Here is a 22,420-nt window from a genome sequence, read left to right as displayed (position 1 = left end):
CCACCACTACCTCTGGGTACTATTTCCTAGGACAGCAGATGTGATCATGGTCTTCCATTTGACTGATCCTTAACTATGCTTAGCAAGGTACTGCAGTGGCTTGCTGTTGCCTTTTGCACTGTGGCTGACCTGGAAACTCCTGCTCTAACCACCTGCCGTTGGGTGCATTGGAAGGATTTACAGGCTGAAAATCAATTCATTTTGCTATGTTATGAACATACCTGTCAAGGCTGTCTAGCCCTGAAAGGATACTTGAACCTGGAGTTTCTGGCCCAGATGTAGAGACACTATTACAGCTCCAGAAAATCCCTCTGACAAACCAGAAGTTTTAAATGTGTAACTAAAACATGAAATTAATGAACTCTGGTGAAGTAGCGGATATTTTCTTTTTATATTTTCTTTCCTGCATTATTGAGAAATATGTATTGTATAACGTAGGTGCTTGTTCAATTCTTTACTGTTGCACTAATTACTAAAAAAAATACAAACTGGTTCTGTTACTCTGACACCTTTTTAGTCAACGAATCTGTTATTTAAACAAACATTTTAAGCCTGTGGACTAATGGGAATCTGGTGTATATATAGATCGCATTGAATATGTAAATCTTGTGTATCTTTATTATAATACACTCAAATGCTGTGGATGTGCTCCATGCTTAACACTGGATTGTGATATTTAATCTTGGTGATGCAGTGGATATGATGAGTTAGCCCTATGCCCACCTCACTATATCTTAAAACGCATTAATCCATTTAAGCTTTGAATTACCTGATTTATTTCAAACTTAGTTTTAATGTGGGATAAATTTTGATTGTAATTGATGTGGGATGTGACTTAACTTTAATTGGAAGTTAAATCAGTTTGATTTGTTGATTGCAATGCAATGCAGCTGCGCCAATAGAATTTTTAGTAAAAGTTGAAAAATTGACATTCTGATATCCATTAAATATAACTCAAGTAAAAACAACTAGGCTATTTACCTTCAAATCATTACATTTAATGACTGGAACAAAATATATTTTTCTTTTTTTGCTAAAGAAAGCGTCAAATTAGTATTAAATGATTTCACAGGCAATTTAACTCCATTATTAGTTAAGCATTGACAGCACTAATATATCTTGACTATTAAAACAACATATGATGCAGAAAGACCTGGTGAAGATGGTGTCCCAAACACAACTCACTTGGATTACATAGTGCTGGTATTAATAACTAGTTTCTGAATTCTGCAAAAAGATGAGTAGAATTGGTCAGAAATAAGCAATGTCATTTGTGGATTAGGGCATTGTTCTTCCATGCAGTGGTTCCATTAATTGATAACTCATATGACTTGATTCTGAATAGGATGTCTCCACATTTTGTTTGGCTTTGATTTATCCATTGCAAATGTTGTGCTAATATCCTCTAAATAGTTTGGATTCATTCTAGAAAGTTGCATCATTTAACTAGCTTCCTATGCTGACACCTTATATATGGTCACCAGGAAATCCCCTTGCTGATGTCAGGTGGCTGCTGAGAGAGCATTTTGACATTTTTTATAATTGACACCACATTGGGAAACTTGCAAAGTTGAACGTGTTATTGAGATTGTAAGATCCATATGCCTTTTAATCAACACTTGGATTGAAACCAGGAGGCAGGGATCATTTCTTTTTATATTTAAGTTTTTAAGTTTGTTTATTAGTGTCACAAGTAGGCTTACACTAACACTGCAATGAAGTTACTGTGAAAATCCCCTAGTTGCCAGACTTTGGCACCTGGTCAGGTAGCCATGATGTGGAGATGCCAGCGTTGGACTGGGGTAAATACAATAAGAAGTCTCACAACACCAGGTTAAAGTCCAATAGATTTATTTGGCAGCACTAGCTTTCAGAGTCTCAGGCTCCTCCACCTGATGAAGGAGCCTGAGACGCTGAAAACTAGTGCTGCCAAATAAGCCTATTGGACTTTAACCTGGTGTTGTGAGACTCCTTACTGTTCAGGTGCACAAAGGGAGAATTTAGCATGGCCATTGTGCCTAACCAGCACGTCTTTCAGACTTTGGGAGGAAACCAGAGGAAACCCATGCAAACTCTATACAGACAGCGACTCTAACCGGGATTTTGAACCCAGGTCCTTGGCGTTGAGGCAGCAGTGCTAACTACTGTGCCACTGTGTGTTGGCATCAACTTTAGTTCTGCAAATTCCTTGCTGGGGCTATGGAATGCTCTGCCAAGTAAGGTGGCGGAGGCAAACACGCTAGAGTCATTTAAGAGTAACTTAGACAGGCACATGACTGGGTTGGAGATGGGTGGATAAAGGAGATTGTTTTAAATAAGGGTCATTTGCATTGGGGCATCCCTGGTAATGTAAATGGGTATGGTATGATGATAATGTTTTTCTCTTTTCGTTCACAGGTTTTAAGTCGGTCCACCTCATGTCCAACGAGGGGCATACACGCGATGGGTCGTACTGGGGCTGCTCTTGGTTGTTCAGGATTGGCCTAGTGCTTCATGTCGTTAGTGTGTGCCTAAACTGGACAAGATACTGGGCAAAACGACAGCTCAGTGACTATCGCTGATTGCTGTGCAGACACGTGGATTTGGGCCGGTGTCTGTGGGAGTTTGTGCATTCTCCCCGTGCTTGCGTGGGTTTTCTCCGGGTGCTCCGGTTTCCTCCCACACCCCAAAGATGTGCTGTTAGGCTGATTGGCAGGAATAAATTGTCCCTAAATCAGTTTCCCTCAATCTGGATGGCCATAAAACATTAGACAGGGGTCGTGGGGGGAGAGGGGGACTGGTGGTGTTGAGATGGTGGTGCGGGCTCGCTGGGCCGAAGGGCCTGTTTCCCAGGCTGATTTTGTTCTTTGTTCTTTGAACTTGAAGATCTAAAAGATAAAAGAGAGTGTTCAATTTCAAATTATGAACGTGCATTTTTCTTGTAATTGTCTATTGGGACAGATGAGAATCTTTATTTTAAATGAAAACTCACTACTTCCATGACACATTACTGTAAATTATCCATCATAGTAATGCTAAGGAGCATTTATTTGGTAGGGTGTTTGGAGAAATGTTTTATTACTGTCACTTTTAAATTTACCTTCACTTGCCTTGATGGGCTGTTGGTGAAGTCACCACATTCAATATAAAACCTACTATTATAACGTTTCCATTCTTAAATATTAAAGAAGGAACTGACCCTGGTGAGCCTTTTTGTTTTCCTATAGGTGTTAGTTCTTGGGAACAAGCGAGACCTGCCTGAGGCATTGGATGAAAAAGAACTCATTGAAAAAATGTGAGTAGCTTTTGTGCTTTCAGTCAATTCTTTTGTTTAACCTTCGAATGCAACAGCAATTACTTGTGCTTTTACTTGTATTGTATCTTTAGAACAGTACCGGCCCTTCGGCCCTTGATGTTGTGCTGAGCTATGTTCGAACCCAAAATCAAGCTATCCCACTCCCTATCGTCCTGGTGTGTTCCATGCGCCTATCCAATAACTGCTTGAAAGTTCATAAAGTTCCACTATCACAGCAGGCAGTGCATTCCACACCCCAACCACTCTGAATAAAGGACCTACCTCGGACGTCCCTCCTATTATCTCCCACCATGAACCTTATAGTTATACCCCTAGTAACAGCTACATCCACCCGAGGAAATAGTCTGTGAATGTCCACTCTATCTATCCCCCTCATCATCTTATAAATTTCTATTAAGCCACCTCTCATCCTCCTCCGCTCTAAAGAGAAAAGTCCCAGTTTTAATATGGAAAATGTCACAAAGTACTGAACACAGCCAAAACGGATGTCGAACTGTAATCGCGATGTGAGAAAACATGGTCGATGCACTGCGTTTTAAAGTCAGAAAAGTTTAGGAGTACATAGTATCTAGATCTTGGATCCCTGTTGTGCAGTGAAGATCTCCTGATTGTGCTGCGAAACTTCAAAATGATTCAACATTCATGTAATTAAACTAAAACTAACACTAACCTTCACCTTCAGCTCTGGCCAGCGTCTGCAAGATCTGATGAACCTCAGGCCTCCCACGCATGTGCCAGCTGGGAAAGAGCCGCACGTGCAGTTTAGAATTTTTACATTGGTCAGGCCCATATGCATGACCAACAAGACTTGGCGCTGAACCCAAAGGCCCCATGCGCCCACACACCTGAAAATTCAGGAAGGGCACAAAAACCCTGGGAGAAGCGAGAGAAACAGAGGTGGGAAAAAAATGGCAAATGCTGTTCAGAAAATCACAAAATTGAAACCATGCCAATAACTTGCATCTATAATTACGTTTAGCTAATGCCTAGATTTGAGATCAGCGTGATGCCGAGACTTCTTTCGTGCACTTCAGCATTCTCCCTTTAATTATGTTACTGCTTTTTTCCCATACTTTCTTTCTTCTTCCTGAGGTAATAGTACTGAAAATATTAATATAAAAGCAAAATAGTGCAGACGCCAAAAATCAGACCTAAAAAGAAAAGAAATGCTCAAGAGGAAGTCACCGTTTGGGTTGATGACCATTTTAAAGTATTAAATCTTGTATGAACTGGATAAATTATTGTGAACTGTGTTTTCAAGGAACTGAAGGTTTCCTTTATACAATTTACATTTAAATTATGTTTTTATGTTTTTCCAAGTCAATGGCCCAGGTTTTGCAAGAGCCTAAACAGAAGCTACCTGTGATCAGCATAATTATTATCATGATGGAAATCAGATTTTTGGCATCCACACATGCCAAAACATAAAAACCGTGTTTCCTTAGTCTCCAGATCTCCTGCCCCCTGTTTCCGTCCTCTGTGATGGTGAAAGCAGCCTGAAAATCACCCTAAGAAACTCTCTCTCGAGGGCAGTTCAGAGAAAAAAAAAGTGTCTGAAATTATTTTTATGGTTTAGAGTTGTGCAATGAGTATAAAAGGTTGGGAAACAGAACTCTAGATAGTAAGCCTATTTTATAACTGAAGACCATCATTGGTGATGGGACAAGGAAGGATACATTCGAGGCCATAAAAGGCTGATGTGTTCAGACTAGGATGTTTGAGGAGCTTGCATATCTGGATTGAAATGAGTCCATGCAGGGATTGTAAATGAGGATGAACATTTTTAATTGTGCGTTGGACGGCAGTGAACCAGTGAATTAATCGTTGACCACTTTGTGGTGAAGTTTATTGTAAATTGCAGTTGTACACTGAAGACTTTTACCACACTCAGCCAGGTGTGGTAAAAGTCTGAAGCTATTAAGAGCATGGATAAGAATTTCAGTGGAGTTAGATAAGAGCAAAGGCAGGTGATATGGAGGGGAAGACATGTACAATAAGTGATTCAATGTGAATGAGAAGTAAGGAGGGATGACTAAAATCTCAAAGCCACAGTTGGCAGAAGTAAGTTAGTAGTTTTGGCTTGCACCTTGATATTGAAGTTGTATAGTCAAGTTAGGTGCAGAGATATCTCCATGAAACAACATAACTAAGGATTGTCAGTTATGTAAATCAGGAGAAGGAGGTGGTGATCATATTGAATTTCCAAAGCTGAAGACCTAATGGCTATGTTGGAACCATGAAAGTGAATGTCAGAGCAGGGAAGCATGCAACAATTTGAGTGCCCACACAAATATTTAAGCGAGTTCATGTGGTACAGTCAGCCACAAAGGTTGATGACCTTGATCAGGATAGTGTCAGTGCAGTGGGTTTAGTGGGACAAAGCTTTCTATAGAGAATAGCCTTTGAGATGAGCATGGAGCTAGCTAATACTGTATGTTTATGGATCTGGAAGAAATAATATAATTAGAAATAGGGCATTGGTTAAGTGGGTAGGCGAACAATAGGATCAAAGATTGGAGGAGGGTTGAGGGTAGCTGTGTTTGGAAGTGAGATGGGAGTGATTCAAAAAGGACTATGGCAAGGGAGTTGAATGCTGAAAATTTGAGTGGGGATGATTTGAGTTTTCAGTGTAGATGTCAAGAGGGCTGTTGAGGTTTGAAACTTCAGAATCTTGCTTTTGGGTTAGGTTAGAATTGATGGGAAGAATTTAAGAGGAGGAGAGAATGGGTAAGACAGCTGTGGGGATGATTTGAGTCTTTGAGAAGATTTTTTTGTACCAAGATGAACAGCAGTAGTGGATTTTCTTTTGTTGGTCAAGGGGATAAGGTAATCTTGTCACTGTTTGTATTAGAGGTTCTGAAGTCTTGAGATGTTACAAGTGAAAAGGTGGTTATGGCTGAAGGGGTTGATTGTGTAAGATATTGTGTTTAAAGGAAAGAAGCTTTGGCTAAGCATTGGAAGTAGTCAAAGTGTACAGAATTCCCTGGGATTGATGAGGCAATTAATGCAAAATTGCCTAAGTGAGAACAGAGGCTAATGATGAACGGTTGTATTTCAGATTGATGGAAGTATGTGGTGGGGACCCCCTAAGCCACTTTTCTTGATGTTTATTAATTACCTGTATTTGCATGTACATGAAACACATGAAGGCAATAAATACTGATTCATTCCAACTGGAGTATTGTGGTCAATTGGTGAAGGCACAAAAGAGAATGGTATGTGGAGAGGCTAGATAAGTTGCGACTAGTCTTAGAAGCAGTTAAGAGATTAAAAAGAGATTTAATAGACATGTTTGAGATTATAAATAGTTTGTTGGAGAAACTAATGATACACTAGGCCACAATTTCCATTGTGGAAATCAGATTGCCACTCCGCTTTCATTTACTTGTGCTGAAATGCAGCCGCACCTTTCTTGCCCCACCTTCTGACTCATGCTGGATGAGGAAAATGTGGTGTAGCAGGCTTTCTGACGAGTCCAGTAAGTTGGACAAAAGGAAGACACATCTCTCCCCTTATTGGGCAGCCGCTGAGGAGGGTGGTGGCTGAGGGTTAGCTAGGGTGGTGCAAGGTGTGGACCAACATTTATACCCTTTCTTGTGCAAGGATTATTCTGATTAGTTAACCAACTGAATCTCAATGATAAAATTCGTCATTAAATCCTTTTTGTGCTTTGTTAATTATAACAGTTTGTTAATCTCTCAGTATTTTTATAGATTAAAAAAGAGTTTCATAACTTGGCAGGTTTTTGTAGTTCTGTTGGAATATTGTGGTAATGCACAAATCCAAAATGAAAACTTTTTTGAAACGCTTTTATTTTCTAGGACAGCAAGCTGTTCGAATAGTTCTGGCTTTGCAGTAGAGGCAAACCCAGTTTAGGGCTTGGCGCCCCCTGGTGGTGTCTCAAACTTGATGCTCAATCCAGAATTTGGTGAACTGACTTTTTTGACTTGAGGATATAACTCAAGCAACTCGTTGCTCATCAAGAGGATGTTCTAATATTCAAGTCTGACATAATTTGTAAAACTATGCATTGAATTTTATGTCAAGTTTTAAAGATTTTAGATTTAAATTTAAATATAAAAGATAGTGTGTAAAATTAGCAAAGAACAAAGAATGCAATAAAAGCATTCTACATAAAAACTCTTTTGCCAGGTGCCATTTGTAAATTAGTAGGCAAACCAATTACCACCTTGATTTTAAAAAAGTCAACAGTACCTATGAGAACAGTGAGTTGATTTGATTTATTATTGTCACATGTATTAACATGCAGTGAAAAGTAATGTTTCTTGCGTGCTATGCAGACAAAGCATACCATTTATAGAGAAGGAAACGAGAGAGTGCAGAATGTAGCGTTACAGTCATAGCTAGGGTGTAGAGAAAGATCAACTTAATGCAAGGTTAAGTCCATCCAAAAGTCTGACAGCAGCAGGGAAGAAACTGTTCTTGAGTCAGTTGGTACGTGACCTCAGGCTTTTGTATCTTTCTCGTGATGGAAGAAGGTGGGAGAAAGAATGCCTGGAGTGCGTGGTGTCCTTAATTATGCTGGCTGCTTTGCAGAGATAGCAGGAAGTGTAGACAGAGTTAATGGATGGGAGACTGGTTTGCGTAATGGACTGGGCTACATTCACAACCTCTTGTAGTTCCTTGTGGTCTTGGGCAGAGTAGGAGCCATACCAAACTGTGATACAACCAGAAAGAATGCTTTCTCTGGTGCATCTGTAAAAGTTGGTGAGAGTCGTAGCTGACATGCCAAATTTCCTTAGTCTTCTGAGAAAGTAGAAGCTTTGGTGGGCTTTCTTAACTATAGTGTTGGCATGGGGATCAGGACAGGTTGTTGGTGATGTGGACATCTAAAAGCTTGAAGCTCTCAACCTTTTCTACTTCATCCCTGCTGATATAGACAGGGGCATGTTCTCCTTTATGCTTCCTTAAGTCGATGACAATCTCCTTTGTTTTGTTGACATTGAGGGAGAGATTATTGTTGCTGCACCAGTTCACCAGATTCTCTCTCATTCCTGTATCCTGTCTTGTCATTGTTTGAGATCCGACCCACTATGGTGGTGTCATCAGCAAACTTGAAAATCGAATTGAAGGGGAATTTGGCCACACAGTCATAGGTGTATAAGGAGTATAGCAGGGGGCACCAGTGTTGAAGATGATCGTGGAGGAGGTGTTGTTGCCTATCCTTACTGATTGTGGTCTGCGAGTTAAGAAATTCAGGATCCAGTTGCAAACGGAGGTGCCGAAGCCCAGGCCACAGAGTTTAGAGATGAGTTTTGTGGGAATAATGGTGTTGACTACAGCTCAGTCTTCAGTGAATAGGAAGGAGTCTGACGTAGGTGTCCTTGTTATCTAGGTGTTCTAGGGTTGAGTGCAGGGCCAGCTGTGGACCTGTTGCAGCAATAGACAAACTGTAGTGGATCCAGGTAGTCTGGGTGGTTGGAGTTGATTCGTGTCATGACTAGCCTTTCAAAGCACTTCATAATAGATGTCAGAGCCACTGGCAGATAGTCATTAAGGCACACTGTTTAGTTTCTCTTAAGTACTGGGATGGTGGTCATCTTCTTGAAGCAGATAGGGACCTCAGATTGTTGTAAAGAGAGGTTGAAGATGTCTGCGAATACTCCCACCAGTTGATCCACACAGATCTGAGTGCTTGTCTTGGTATCCCATCTGGGCCAGTTGCTTTCCATGAGTTGACCTTCGAGAAAGCTGCTCAGGACATCTGCAATGGTGTCCCCAGAAACAGGTTCATCCAGGGCTTCCATGGCGGAGGTCACGCTCTTGCTCAAAACAGATGTCAAATGCCCGTTTTGAGGAAGAGGTCAGCAAAAGCATGCCCTCCAAATTGCTCATAGATTTAGAAATCTGGCGTCATTCACTTCACATGCACTAAGTGCTGTGATATTGTCCTATTTCTCTGGTATTTGCAGTTATTTGAATTTGATCCTGTGTGAAAATGTAGTTCTTTATAACATACAGTGGTTGATAGATGCTTAAATTTTATTTATCAAAAGAAAATCCAACATCTTTAATTGAAAGAGACACCATTCCTGATTTATCCTTAGCTTTGCACCTATTCTTGGACCTTAAGCCATTTTTCTGTGTTAAAGTTGCTAAATAAAAACAGTATTGTATTGATCAATAGCCAAGCGAATCTTCCTAACTTAACCTTGAATAGTTTGCACGCCTCCAAACATTGTCTGACTTTGCCCTGTCTCAGCTCACTTACTAAAACCCTCATCCATGCCTCCATTACCACTGGACCTGATCATTCCAAGTCACTGATGGCCACCTTCCAATCTTCCGCTCTGTGTCTTGATTTGCACCCGCTCGTGCTTACATAACGCCCACCCCTGTGCTCAGTGACCTACATTGACGTCTAGTTAGCAAACCCTTAATTTTAAAATTCTCAATCATGCTTAAAGTACCACCCCTCCCCCCCCCCCCCCAAACACACAAACACACACACATACAAACACACACACACACACACACACACACACACCCCATCCTAACATTGCAACATCCTCCAGTCCTACAACTCTCATATCTGCGCTTCTCCAATTCTGGTTTTGCATACATCCCCAAGTTTTAATTTCTCCAGTATTGGTTATTGTGCTTTCAGCTGCCATGCCTGTAAGTTTGGCATCCTCATCCTAAATCTCCTTGTGTGATTTGGTGTCAAATTTTGTTTGTTTAGGGATAACGCTCCTATGAAGCACCTTGGAATATTTCACTATGTTAAACATGCTTATATAAAAACTAGTGCATGTCTGAAACTTGTCATCTTTTTCAGTGATTGCTCACTTGTGACATTTTAAATGTATCTATTTGTCTTCCCACAGCTGAATAATGTGCATAAGTCAAATCGCATTAATTAGTGCCACTGGGCTGAGGTTTTCTCTTGATTTCGAAATGATTTGCAAATAAAACAAATTCTTATCCATCCTCCTTTTTAACAGCTGATTATTTTAATGAAAATTCCTTAAATGTAGGTTGTGAAGTCGTGCATATATAATAAGCTTTAGAATTGGAAACATTTTACAAAAAGAAAAGTAGAGTATTTCCATAATGGATGGATCAAAAATAATTGTAATGCTCTTTTGTTACTTTTAGCTCCATTAATAATTTCATAATGCTGCAGAAAAGAAAACCAATATCAAATCTTTATATGCAAATTTGAATAGTATGCAAACCTCTGGCTGTAGGTACCTTTTTTAAAAAAAATCTTATTTTCATCCACATTTTTACTGAAAGTCTGTTTACTTCACTATTATAAAAGCAAAGTTATTTACCTGTTAAACTGCAGTAAGATTTAAATTTCTCTAAGAAGCTTTCATGCATTTTACTTGCATGCTATTAGTATATATCAATTCATGTGCACATTGTGAATTGCATTATTAGTACATAGATTTTAAAAATATGTATTAAATTTGCCCTTTATTGTGTTGTACTAGGAACCTGTCTGCTATCCAAGACCGAGAAATATGTTGCTACTCCATCTCCTGTAAGGAAAAGGACAATATAGGTAAGTACTTGTGGGCATACTAAAGAAAAACGGACAATGAGGGAACTGAAAATAGACAGTTCAATTGAAAATAAAACATTGGGTTGAGTCCTTTGATCAGCCTGGCTGTTCTCCATTTAGTTTTGCAGGGTAGCTGGAATCCAGTTTTGCACTTCAGTCAGGCCGTGGAAACATTTTGTAGGAGGCTTTTTTCCCCCAACTGAACAAAGAAAATTACAGCGCAGGAACAAGCCCTTCGGCCCTCCAAGCCTGCATCGACCATGCTGCCTGACTGAACTAAAACCCCTACCTTCACGGGGACCATATCCCTCTATTCCAATCCTATTCATGTATTTGTCCAGCCACCCCTTAAAAGTCACTATTGTTTCTGTTTCCAGCACCTCCACCAGCAGCGAGTTCCAGGCGCCCACTACCCTCTGTAAAAAAAACTTGCCTGTACCTCTCCATTAAACCTTGCCCCTCGCACCTTAAATCTATGTCCCCTAATAATTGATTTTTCCACCCTGGGAAAAAGCTTCTAACTATCCACTCTGTCCATGCCCCCCATAATCTTGTAGACTTCTATCACATTGCTCCTCAACCTCTATCGTTCCAATGAGAACAAACCAAGTTTTTCCAACCTCGCCTCATAGCTAATGCCCTCCATACCAGGCATTCTGGTAAACCTTTTCTGTACCCTCTCCAAAGTGTCCACATCCTACTGGTATGCGCGACCAGAATTGAACACTATATTCCGAGTGCGGGCTAACTAAGGTTCTATAAAGCTGCAATGTGACATGCCAATTTCTAAACTCAATGCCTCGGCTGATGAAGGCAAACATGCCGTTTTCCTTTTTGACTACCTTCTCCACCTGCGTTGCCACTTTCAGTGACCTGTGTACCTGTACACCCAGATCCCTCTTACCCATTTGACTATCTTAGTGCTTTTTAACAGACAAAATCGCACCTGCGTCTACTACTACCTCTGACAGCTTGTTCCAGACACTCACCAAGTTCTGAGATGTTTTGTAGAGTGGAAAATAGGAGGTCACAAATAACAGTATCACATAAACTTTAAATACGTTTCTAAAAGAGTGGCTAAGGCCTAAACTGGAACCACTTATAACCCGTATCTTGAATATAGGGCCTAAATTGTTGGAAATTGCTCCACCTATGGAGTGTTAGAAAAAAACTGCATAGAAGATGCAAGTCTGAGGACTGAAGGAAAAAGACAAACAGAAAGAGGTTGTGGAAGGTGGATCTGTTTGAAAATGCTGAAGAAAGGTCCTGAGGAAGTTGACTGTATGGGAGATGCAGTGCAGCTGGAAGATGAGGTCACCCTGTTGAAAAACTCAGGGTATGGACGGATAGTATATAACAAAACATGTCACCAGTATCACTGATCAACTTTGCTGCACTGGGTAAGATAAAAAATGGATGAAGGGATTTGAATGCTGAGTTAGAAGAATGCTGAACGTATACATCTGTGAAGTGATCACTGTTTCAACAATTTTGGAGGTTGCACAGGTCAACAATGGGTTATTTGAGGCATGGTTGATAGTTTTTTGAAGGGAAGGGACAAGGGCTGAGATTTGATCAGAGGTTGGAGCCTCAGTGGTTGGAGGATTAGAAAGTGCATCTCTGAACAGATGAGCTTGGAGACTATGGGAAGAAAAAAGGGGGAGAAAAGTTAGCTTCAGTTTTTGGCTTGTGTTCAAGCTCTCTATTCTCGGGTGCCTTGACTATCTCCTTTACTACATAAGAAAACAGTGACGTTTGCTTTTTGATTCTTTTAGATGCATTCCAGTATGAACAAACTGGAATGTTATCTAATTGTGAAGTATTACAGTGACATCACCTGTGCTTGTTCATGGCTTCACTTAGGTTACATAGAAGGCAACCCAATAATGTGATGGTATCCGTGATTTCAAAACTTGTATTTTTGAGACATATCCTAACAGAAAAGGTAAACAGAAAAGAAAATGAACTTTGCATTTACTAAGGAAACCAAGACTGAAGCGGTGATTGGAAACTGGAACCTTTCGGTAGACTGAGACCTGTTCACTATAGAAAAGGGCACAGCCATCCAAATTCAGTCGTAAAAATTAATGACCCTGGTAGTTTGGTACAAGTACACTGAAGAAAACAAGACTCCAGATCCAGAAGTTGAGAATAAGCAAGAACACAAATGCTGCAGCTGATTCAGTTACTTGAAAATAACACTGGTGGATTTTTATCTTCTAGGCCAAGTTGAGGAGGTTCTGTGGACATGTGCCATTTTGGGTGAAGGCTGTGCCCATGGAACTTCTTTAATTGTGCGCTTCCATCAGCTGGGGTTCAGGTTAGGAGAGAAGCTCAAATTCTTTTTGATGCAGACGGCGTTTTGAAGGACCATGCCTGAGATTGATGATCTATATGCCAATTCATTAGATTTGCCTTAATTTGACCGCAATTTGATAGTTATTTGTGTTGTAACTGATGTTATTTCTGGGATTCAATATAAAAGTGATGACCTAAGATGGCATTTAGTGTGTTATTTTGCATAGTAAAAATTCTTCTGTTTTAAATTGGTGGAATCTTGTGGCTTCATTCTTTAAGAAATGAATAGATTTCAGACTTCTTTGTTTATAACAGTGTTACTGGTCTTGACTGAGACCATAATTTGTTCATAATTGATGCAAGACGTTTTGCTGTCTAATGCTCTGAAGCTAGCAGAGTTTGTGCATTTACAGCGAACTCCACTGCTGGAATTCATTTTAATTTATACAGTTGTAAAATTTATTTTTAATCAATTTGGATTTTTAGTTTAAACACTTAAACTTATACTATTATAAGTATTATAATCCTTATGCTATAATCTTGTGAAACAAAAGTCATCAAAGTCCCAGAGGACCATGGGCTGCTTTCACCCTTTTTTTGAGAGAGTGCTGATTGGTGGTGATTTAATCTGAGGGTCACCACACCTCAGACAAGGAACAGGGTTGAGAAGGCGGGGTCTTCATGCATAATCTCAGCTGGCATGGGAATTGAACCCACACTGTTAGCATCGCTGTAAACCACTAACCAGCCATCTAACCAACTGAGCTAACCAAGCCCCCATCTTGTAGAGGGCTGATGTCCAGCTACATTTTTCTGATGTAGAGAGTGGACTCTGGTGTTGAGAGAGTCTGGTGTTAATACACCGTCTTTTCTCCAGGATTTTTTTATTTTTAATAAATTATGAAATACAACCACAGTTAACTGGGATATGTTGTAGCCATTATATTCAAAATCCTGAAAACAGCAAATCCGCTGAATGACTTTAAATGTTTTCAGGAAGAATATTAGCTGGAACACAATAAATTTCTGCTCCTTGCTGTGAGATCTTTAATATTCACTTAGTTTTGTTATTTAATCCCTGCAATGAGCCATTGATAATGCAGCCATTCCCTCAGCAGTGAGTTGTCAGTCTAGAATGTGCTTAAACTCTAAACTTTGGCTCAGGCAGGAGTGCGATCGACTAAGTTAATTTGACAAGTGCCAGTTTACTGTTGTTTTTCAGTCCAGTTCTGCCTTTAATGTGAGAAAGAAATCTGACCTAATTAAAATAATTATTAAAATTTGTGCACAGAAACAGGCCATTCAGCCCCTATGGTCTGTGCAAGCGTTTGTTTCACACAGATCTCCTCCCACACTATCACCAAAAGCTTTGTTCCTTTCCTTGTCATGCACTTTTCATTGCCACCCCATGCATCTGAAGTATTTCCCATTCTCACCATTCCTATGTAATGGCAGATGGAGGTTATAATGCATACTTTGGCTGGTAAAATAAATCAGAAGTAGCCTAAATGTAGTTTCCTTTCATCATCTCAATTGTCTTCTCATAAAATAACTCCTAGCTGGGCACAGATCCACAGAGAACTTTTGCTATTTCTGTTCCTGGAATATAGGGTTAGGAGATTCCACCATCAAGCAAAAATAAGATTTGTCAAACACTGAAATCTCAATGATGGTAAAATAAGCTTCTGCTTTCTTGAAGATTGTCACCTGGCAGTATTTCCAGTTATTTTCACTAGTTACTTTTGCAGGGTAGGCCAGGTGACATCTTCAAGCTCAGGATCACGTAAATCGAATATTTGCTACCTTAAAGTCGAACACCATTGACAACACTATTGTTAGTTTTCCTTGGCTGTTATTATCGTGGTCAGCGCTAAAAATAATGAACCATTCGTCTTCCCATTGTCTAACATATTGATCTTTGTCTATAATGATTTTGCACCACATGTCTTACAGATGAGGAATTGTAAGAAATCTCAACACCAGGTTAAAGTGCAACATGTTTATTTGGTAACACAAGCTTTGGAGTGCTGCTCCTTCATCAGGTGACTCATCATTTGAAGGAGCAGCGCTCAAAGCATGTGCTACCAAATAAACTTGTTGGATTTTAACCTGGTGTTGTGAGACTTCGTACTGCGCCTACCGCAGTCCAATGCTGGCATCTTCACAGATGAGGAATTAACTGCTGTTTAGAGGATGGCCTAGTCAGCAGTGAGACACAGATCATTGATGGATGTGAGAAGCACAATTAGGATCATGTCTCCCAGAGTGTGTGGCTCCTGCCAGCAATGATATTGGGGTCATGCTGCTTATTTGCAAAAAATGGTTATATGGGACAAACTTGATTGACCACCTTTGATTTTACATAAGAACATAAGAAATAGGAGTGGGAGTAGGCCATCTAGCCCTTCGAGCCTGCCCCGCCATTCAATAAGATCATGGCTGATCTGTCGTGGCTCAGTTCCACATTCCCGCCCTCTCCCCATAACCCTTAATCCCCTCTCTTATCAAAAACCCATCAACCCGCGTCTTAAAAATATTTAGCGAGGTAGCCTCCACCACTTCAACGGGCAGAGAATTCCAGAGATTCACCACCCTTTGAGTGAAGAAGTTCCTCCTCAACTCCGTTCTAAACCGCCCCCCCCTTTATCTTGAGGCTGGGACCCCTAGTCCTACTATCCTTTCTGAGCGGGAAGAGTCTCTCCACCTCTATCCTATCCATCCCATTCATCATCTTATACGTCTCAGTGAGATCTCCCCTCATTCTTCTAAACTCTAACGAGTACAAGCCTAATTTATTCAGCCTCTCCTCATAGCTCAACCCCCTCAACTCCGGCATCAGCCTAGTAAACCTCCTCTGCACTCCCTCCAAGGCCAAAATATCCTTGCGTAAGTACGGCGACCAAAACTGCACACAGTACTCCAGCTGCGGCCTCACCAATGCCCTATACAGCTGCAGCAAGACCTCCCTACTTTTATATTCAATCCCCCTCGCTATGAAGGCCAGCATCCCATTCGCCTTCCTGACCACCTGCAAGCTGGGTTTTTGCGACTCATGCACAAGGACCCCGAGGTCCCTCTGCACCATCGCCTGCTGCAGTTTTTCGCCACGTAAGTAATAATCCTTCCTACCATTATTCCTACCAAAGTGGACCACCTCGCACTTGCCAACATTAAATTCCATTTGCCATTTCCTGGCCCATTCGCCCAGCCTATCTAGATCCTTCTGCAGACTCTCCACACCCTCCGCGCAATTTGCCGTTCCACCAATCTTGGTGTCATCAGCAAATTTCGACACCTTACACTCGGTTCCCTCCTCCAGATCATCTATATAAATGGTAAATAGCTGAGGCCCCAGCACCGACCCCTGGGGCACTCCACTAGTCACCATCCACCAATCCGAATAGCACCCATTGACCCCCACTCTCTGCCTCCTATTTGACAACCAACCCTCTATCCACGCTAACACCCTACCCCCAACTCCATGCCCCCTTACCTTCTGCAATAACCTCTTGTGAGGTACCTTGTCAAACGCCTTCTGAAAATCAAGAAACACCACATCCACCGGCTCTCCTCTATCCACCGCCCTAGACACATCCTCGTAGAACTCCAATAAATTTGTCAGACACGACTTCCCCTTAATGAAACCGTGCTGCATCTGCTCTATCAAGCAATTCCCCTGAAGATGCCTCGCTATTTCCTCCTTGATGACGGATTCTAACATTTGACCTACAACAGACGTTAAACTAACTGGCCTATAATTCCCTGCCTTTTGCCTGCCACCTTTCTTAAACAACGGCGTAACATTAGCCGTTTTCCAATCTTCCAGCACTTCCCCGGAATCCAGCGACATCTAGAAAATAACCACCAAGGCATCCACTACCACCTCCGCCATTTCTTTCAGAACCCTCGGATGCATTCCATCCGGTCCTGGGGACTTGTCCACAATCAGCCCCTCCAGTCTGTCGAGCACCGCCTCTCTAGTAACAGTAATGTCATTAAGACCCTCCTGTCCTACCTCCTTTCCATCACTAACACCCAGCAAATTATTCACGTCCTTCTCCGTGAAGACAGAAACAAAGAAGTTATTCAAGACCTTAGCCATATCCCCATCCCCTACCACTAAGTCCCCCTTCTCATCCTCTAAGGGACCAACGTTCACCCTAGCCAGCCTCTTCCTTTTTATATATTTATTTTCCTTGTTCATCTCTGTCCATTCAGTGGCCTTGAAGTGCAGAGGGGAGGAAAATAGTGTCAATGGGGTGAAGGTTATTTTTAAAGTCAGCAAGCTAAGTACAACTTCAATGTTCTTATAAATGATAAGTATGTTCTCTTTCAGCCTATGTCATTCCATAAAGCTTGCTGAAAACATTTTGTGCTAATGCAGTTCTTCAGTTTTGTTTTGAAATTTCTGCTTGAAGCTTGTGCTTTTGGCTTTCAATTGCTGCATTAAAAAAATAGGAACTTTATGACTCTCCTCTGGCGCTATTATGTGGGAAATGTGGCAAAATAGGGAATCTATCCATCCGGAGCTTCGCCACGATTAAATTTTTATATTTCTAGGAAGTCCAGGGAGGCATCTTTGCAAATAAAAGTTTTTTTTTTAAAACATATGTTGTCTCCTTCGTTTTGCTAATACTGTTACTCTGCTATCGAGTAGATGAGCTGTGAGCATCAAGATTGTGGCTGTTACTTTTAATAGCTGACATGGTATACATGGCAGATTCCACTGTAATATGCCACATTTCAAAAGGTGGGGCATATTGTAAAGCAGTAAATCAGTTGAAGGACTGAGTAAACCAAAATTGATAAATGCTGAGTTCTGAATCATCAACTCCATTTTGATCCTATACTGGAGTTCAGTGATGAATTCATTAATGGTAGCATAGTTACTGTCATTGTATTAGAGCCCTGGATTAATGGTCCAGAAGCATGAATTCAAATTCTGTCATGGCTGCTGGGGTATTTGAGTTCAATTAATTAAATAATTCTGGAATTAAAAAAGCTAGCATCGCTAACGGTGACCATGAAATGAGTGTATAAGCCTATCTGGATCACAAAGTCTGTCATCCTCGCTCAATCTTGGCTCCAGACACAGGAATGTGGTTCTTTTAACATTCTTTTGAAATGGCCAAACAAACCAATTAGAGGTGGACAATAAATGCTAGTGCTGCCCACGTCACCTGAATGAATAATAAAAAAGAATCCAAGTGTTCTTTCCAGGTCTGGTCATTTCAGTTACTGCAATAGGGATAAATTAGATTCTTTGCTACTCTGCAACTTAGTTCATTAAAAAAATGAAGAAGTAGTGGTGAAACACTTTTTAACAAAAAAAAGTAGACTGTTTCTAAATATATTTGTAACTTTTTTGTACTATTGGATATGTATGGGCACTGATCAATGGATTGAATGCTGGTTAGAACATTTGACTTTAACCCTATGTATTGGCAGGTCTGTTGGATGAGGCTACAAAATTTGAACACTGGGTACTTAAGAAACTTGTAGTTCATAAATTACCCATTAGTGCACAAAATGGTTTATGTTTGGGATTTGTTTCTTGTGCTTTTAAAATTACTTGTTTTTCAGTGACATTATATTAAATCACTTTTTGTCAAATTTTATGCTGCTTACACTTCTAATTTTATTTCCCGCAAATTAATTTCAGATATAACACTACAGTGGCTCATTCAACACTCAAAGACCAAACGTAGCTGAGAGCAAGGGATGCTGATTTCTTACTCGCCCAGGATCTGCCATAGTTAATCCTGACCTCCTTCCCTGGAAAGAAAGTTTAGAAACCTATCCAACAACACTGAGGTCAAATTAAAAGTTTTTATCATGAGAGTGTACAATATTATTTTGCACTTTTTTTATGTTTTTATATAATTAAGCTGAGTTACTAAATCTAATCTTGTGAAACTTAATAACTTACCCACTGTCAGTTTGAAAGGGGTTTTGTTATTGAATAAATGGGATGTTTTTATTTTTAATATGCATGCTTATAAAACCCCATTGTAAGACGGAACTCTTTCTATCCGAGTGCCACAGTTGTTGATGTTGAGGAAGCACAATTACATTCCATTGCATCAACTGAGCATGCTCAGGATCCATGCAGTGGTCCAATTGTTACACTGAGCAAATCTGCATTTGTTTAATTACTCCACCCAACAAGCTTAGTCTTGTAATTTGCACCTCAAATAATTGTGGGTAGTCTGGAGCTACTTGGCACAGCAACTAACATTAATATATATATTATATATAATTTATGTAATATATATATATATATACAGTCAATGCAGGTCATCTACAGAGAAGCCATATCTCTCGTATCTTTAACTGAGATGCTATAAATGTCAATGTAAAAGATCACGGTCGATGAATGCCTGTTACTGGTAAATGATGGAGAGAGACGATATGTGGTCATTATATAATCTGACATATACTGTAAGGTGATGAATGTTTTATTGGTTCATTGCAAGAAAACTTTCAACACCTCTCCAATTATGTGGGAATTTGCATTAGTAAATGCCATGTATCTGGCTATGAATTTGCACTTGACAAACATCTGAAGTTGGTAAGTAATTGTCGTTTACGAGATCTGCGACCCTAATTGGGGAAAGCATGAGAGGGACTAATATAGCCTTGAGTTCAAGTATGTAATTTTAATTTTAACCTTCAGTTGTGGACATTTTGTTACTCAAAGCCCGTTATTCAGTTTGTCATTGCTAATAATGGCAGATGGTGGACTATAGAGGAGCTCTATATATAAAGTTGCAGTTTGGTATCTCTCTCTGTTATTTGACATGTAAGATGTGCATTGTGACCTTGTAAAGATTAGCACTATCATCAGTCCAGCGAAGTGGCTTGAATAGTTTCACTGATATCTTTGCCGCATACAGTAAATTGTGTTCCTGCTTTGTAGCTGAAATCTGATTTGAAGGTTTTTTTGATATGCATGTAATTTTTTTAAAGCGCCATTAGAGCATAGAAATCTACTCAGGATGGAGAAATGAGACAAGCTACTACTAGCCATTTCTTAATTTTTCTTGCTTTTTTGCCTGCATGGTTCCTTAAGTGTTTTAAACTGCTGCTGTATTAATGGCACATCCCTATAGTTGCACATTGAAGTAGTTTTACTTTTGACAGGTAACGTAACAGGTGATGAGCTTGTTTTTTTTGTTGTGACTTGCCTTTTTTAATAAGTTTACAATCTGTTTTCAATTGCAGTTTTGTACATACAGATTTAAACCAAATCGTTGAAATTTTTAAAATATACAAATTTGTGATAAATACTGTACTAGATAGTAATTTGCTTACATACAGATATTTGGCTGCAAAAGCTAATGGTTAGCAGTGTTTGCTATTGTAAAAGGAGAATGACGGACTAATAGCTTGTAGTGTGTTTTTCTTGAACTGTAACTGGTTTTAAGTGAATCCTTCATCCTGCAGTTTTAAGAAGCCAATAAATAATTGAAGTTAATGCATACTGTGTCATATATAATAGCTTGTTGACTTGTACAGTCAACTTGTCAAATAATTGTCCTGTGGGTGATTGATGTACTGTTACTCTTGTCATATGATGAAGCTAATGCTGTAATAAATACATCCACACAAAAATTGTGCCTTTTGTACTTTCACACACAGCATTGTTTTTATTTGCCTTGCATTGGGCACAACATTTTTAGATCAAAGTAGCTACATAGTTTTATTCTTAACAGAAGTTAGTCTAAATTTAAACACTACACATGCATTAATAAGGTTGGCTTTGGTTCAGACTTGTTAGAAAGTTTGGGATCCTGTACTTTTGCTGATTGTGTTCAAGGTTGTGCAAGCACTTTCAAGTGGTCTGATTTAATGCAATTAATGTGTTTTCACTTTTGTTAGCTTCTATTACCAAATTTGCTGCACTTCCAAAGTTCTATATCAGTTAGCTGTTTGTCTCCAGTTGCATATCATAGAATCCCTGCAGTGCAAAATGAGGCCATTTGGCCCATCAGCCCTGCACCAACAGAAATCCACCCGGAGCCTTTGCCCATAACCCCACATATTCACTCTGCTAATTCCCCTAAGGAGAAATTTAACATGGCCAATCCACCTAACCTACACATCTTCAGACTGTGAGAAGAAACTGGAGTATCTGGAAGAAACCTATGCAGACATGGGTAGAACATTGCAAACTCCACACAGTAACCCAAGGCCAGAATTGAATCCAGGTCTCTGGTGATGTGATGCAGCACCGCTAGCCAGTATTTAGCCCTAGCAGCAGAATATCCCCAGCAGCATGAAAAAATTGCTTAAATGTTCAAATTACTATATTTCCTTCAAAATAGAGAAATGAAAGCAAAATGCTAAGGCCGCAGCTTAAAGAACAACTTGGATTTATATGGCATCTGTAGCATAGAAAAAATGCCGCAAGTCATTAAACTGTTTCCGGAGTGCAGTAGTGGATATTGAGCCAGAAGAAGAGGTATGACTAGTGGCCATCATTGTGTGATCCACAAAGTGGGTATTAACAGAAACCTTAAAGGGAAGATGGAGATAGAAAAGCAGCAGAATTGGGGTATGGCCCTTAGTGACTGAAGTAAGCTTGCTAACATCTCAGGGCTGGCTTGGAGTCTCCAAGAATTGAAGAGCAATTTCCAGGAAACTTCTGTGCACAACTCTTGGAGAAAAATCATCGGGATATTAAAACTTATTTTCTTTTAACATTTCTCTTTACCAAGTGTAAACATACTAAAAATGTGGGGAAAAACTCTTTGGCTGATGGTCAAGTATTATCTAATTGCACAGTGATTCTTCCTGCATTCCAATTAACCATAGAATCCCTACAGTGCAAATGGAAGCCATTTGGCTCATCAAATCTGCCCTGATTCTCCAAAACCGCATGGAATACAGGCCCCAGTGTTTAATAGGATCTCACTATTTCAAAGCATTGAAAAGAATTAGGCAAGGAAGTGGCATAATTTTATTCAAATTCATTTATAGGATGTGGGAATTGCTGGCTGGACCAGCATTTATTACCCATTCCTAATTGCCCTGAAGAAGGTGGTGGTGAGCTGATTTCTTTAACTGCTACTGATCCTGAGGTGTAGTTACACCCACAGTGCTGTTAAGGAGGGGGTGGGTACCAGGAATTTGACCCAGTGACAGTGAAGGGATGGTAATAAAATTCCAAGTCAGGATGATGACTGACTTGTAGGGGAACTTCCATGTGGTGGTGTTTCCAAGTATCTGCTGCTCTTGTCCTAGATGGTAGTGGTCATGGGTTTGGAACGTGCTGGTTAAAGAGCTTTGGTGAC

The 22,420-nt window shown here is 40.1% G+C and overlaps 1 protein-coding gene across 1 annotated transcript in view; it reads left to right on the top strand.

Moving 5' to 3' along the window:
• Positions 1–20,738, top strand: part of LOC145357031 (ADP-ribosylation factor-like protein 8A) — a 63,602-nt gene extending 42,864 nt beyond the window's left edge. The window contains exons 5-7 of the mRNA XM_080210082.1: positions 3,207–3,274; positions 10,756–10,826; positions 18,787–20,738. Coding sequence (XP_080066208.1) covers positions 3,207–3,274; positions 10,756–10,826; positions 18,787–18,836 — 189 coding nt within the window. The 3' untranslated portion in view covers positions 18,837–20,738. The remainder of the gene's footprint in view (positions 1–3,206; positions 3,275–10,755; positions 10,827–18,786) is intronic.
• Positions 20,739–22,420: the final 1,682 nt, after the last annotated feature.

Source organism: Carcharhinus amblyrhynchos, chromosome 22, assembly GCF_965287045.1.
Source record: "Carcharhinus amblyrhynchos chromosome 22, sCarAmb.v2.hapA, whole genome shotgun sequence".
In the NCBI taxonomy this organism is placed as follows: Eukaryota; Metazoa; Chordata; class Chondrichthyes; order Carcharhiniformes; family Carcharhinidae; genus Carcharhinus; species Carcharhinus amblyrhynchos.
This window is presented reverse-complemented; position numbering and strand designations above follow the sequence as displayed.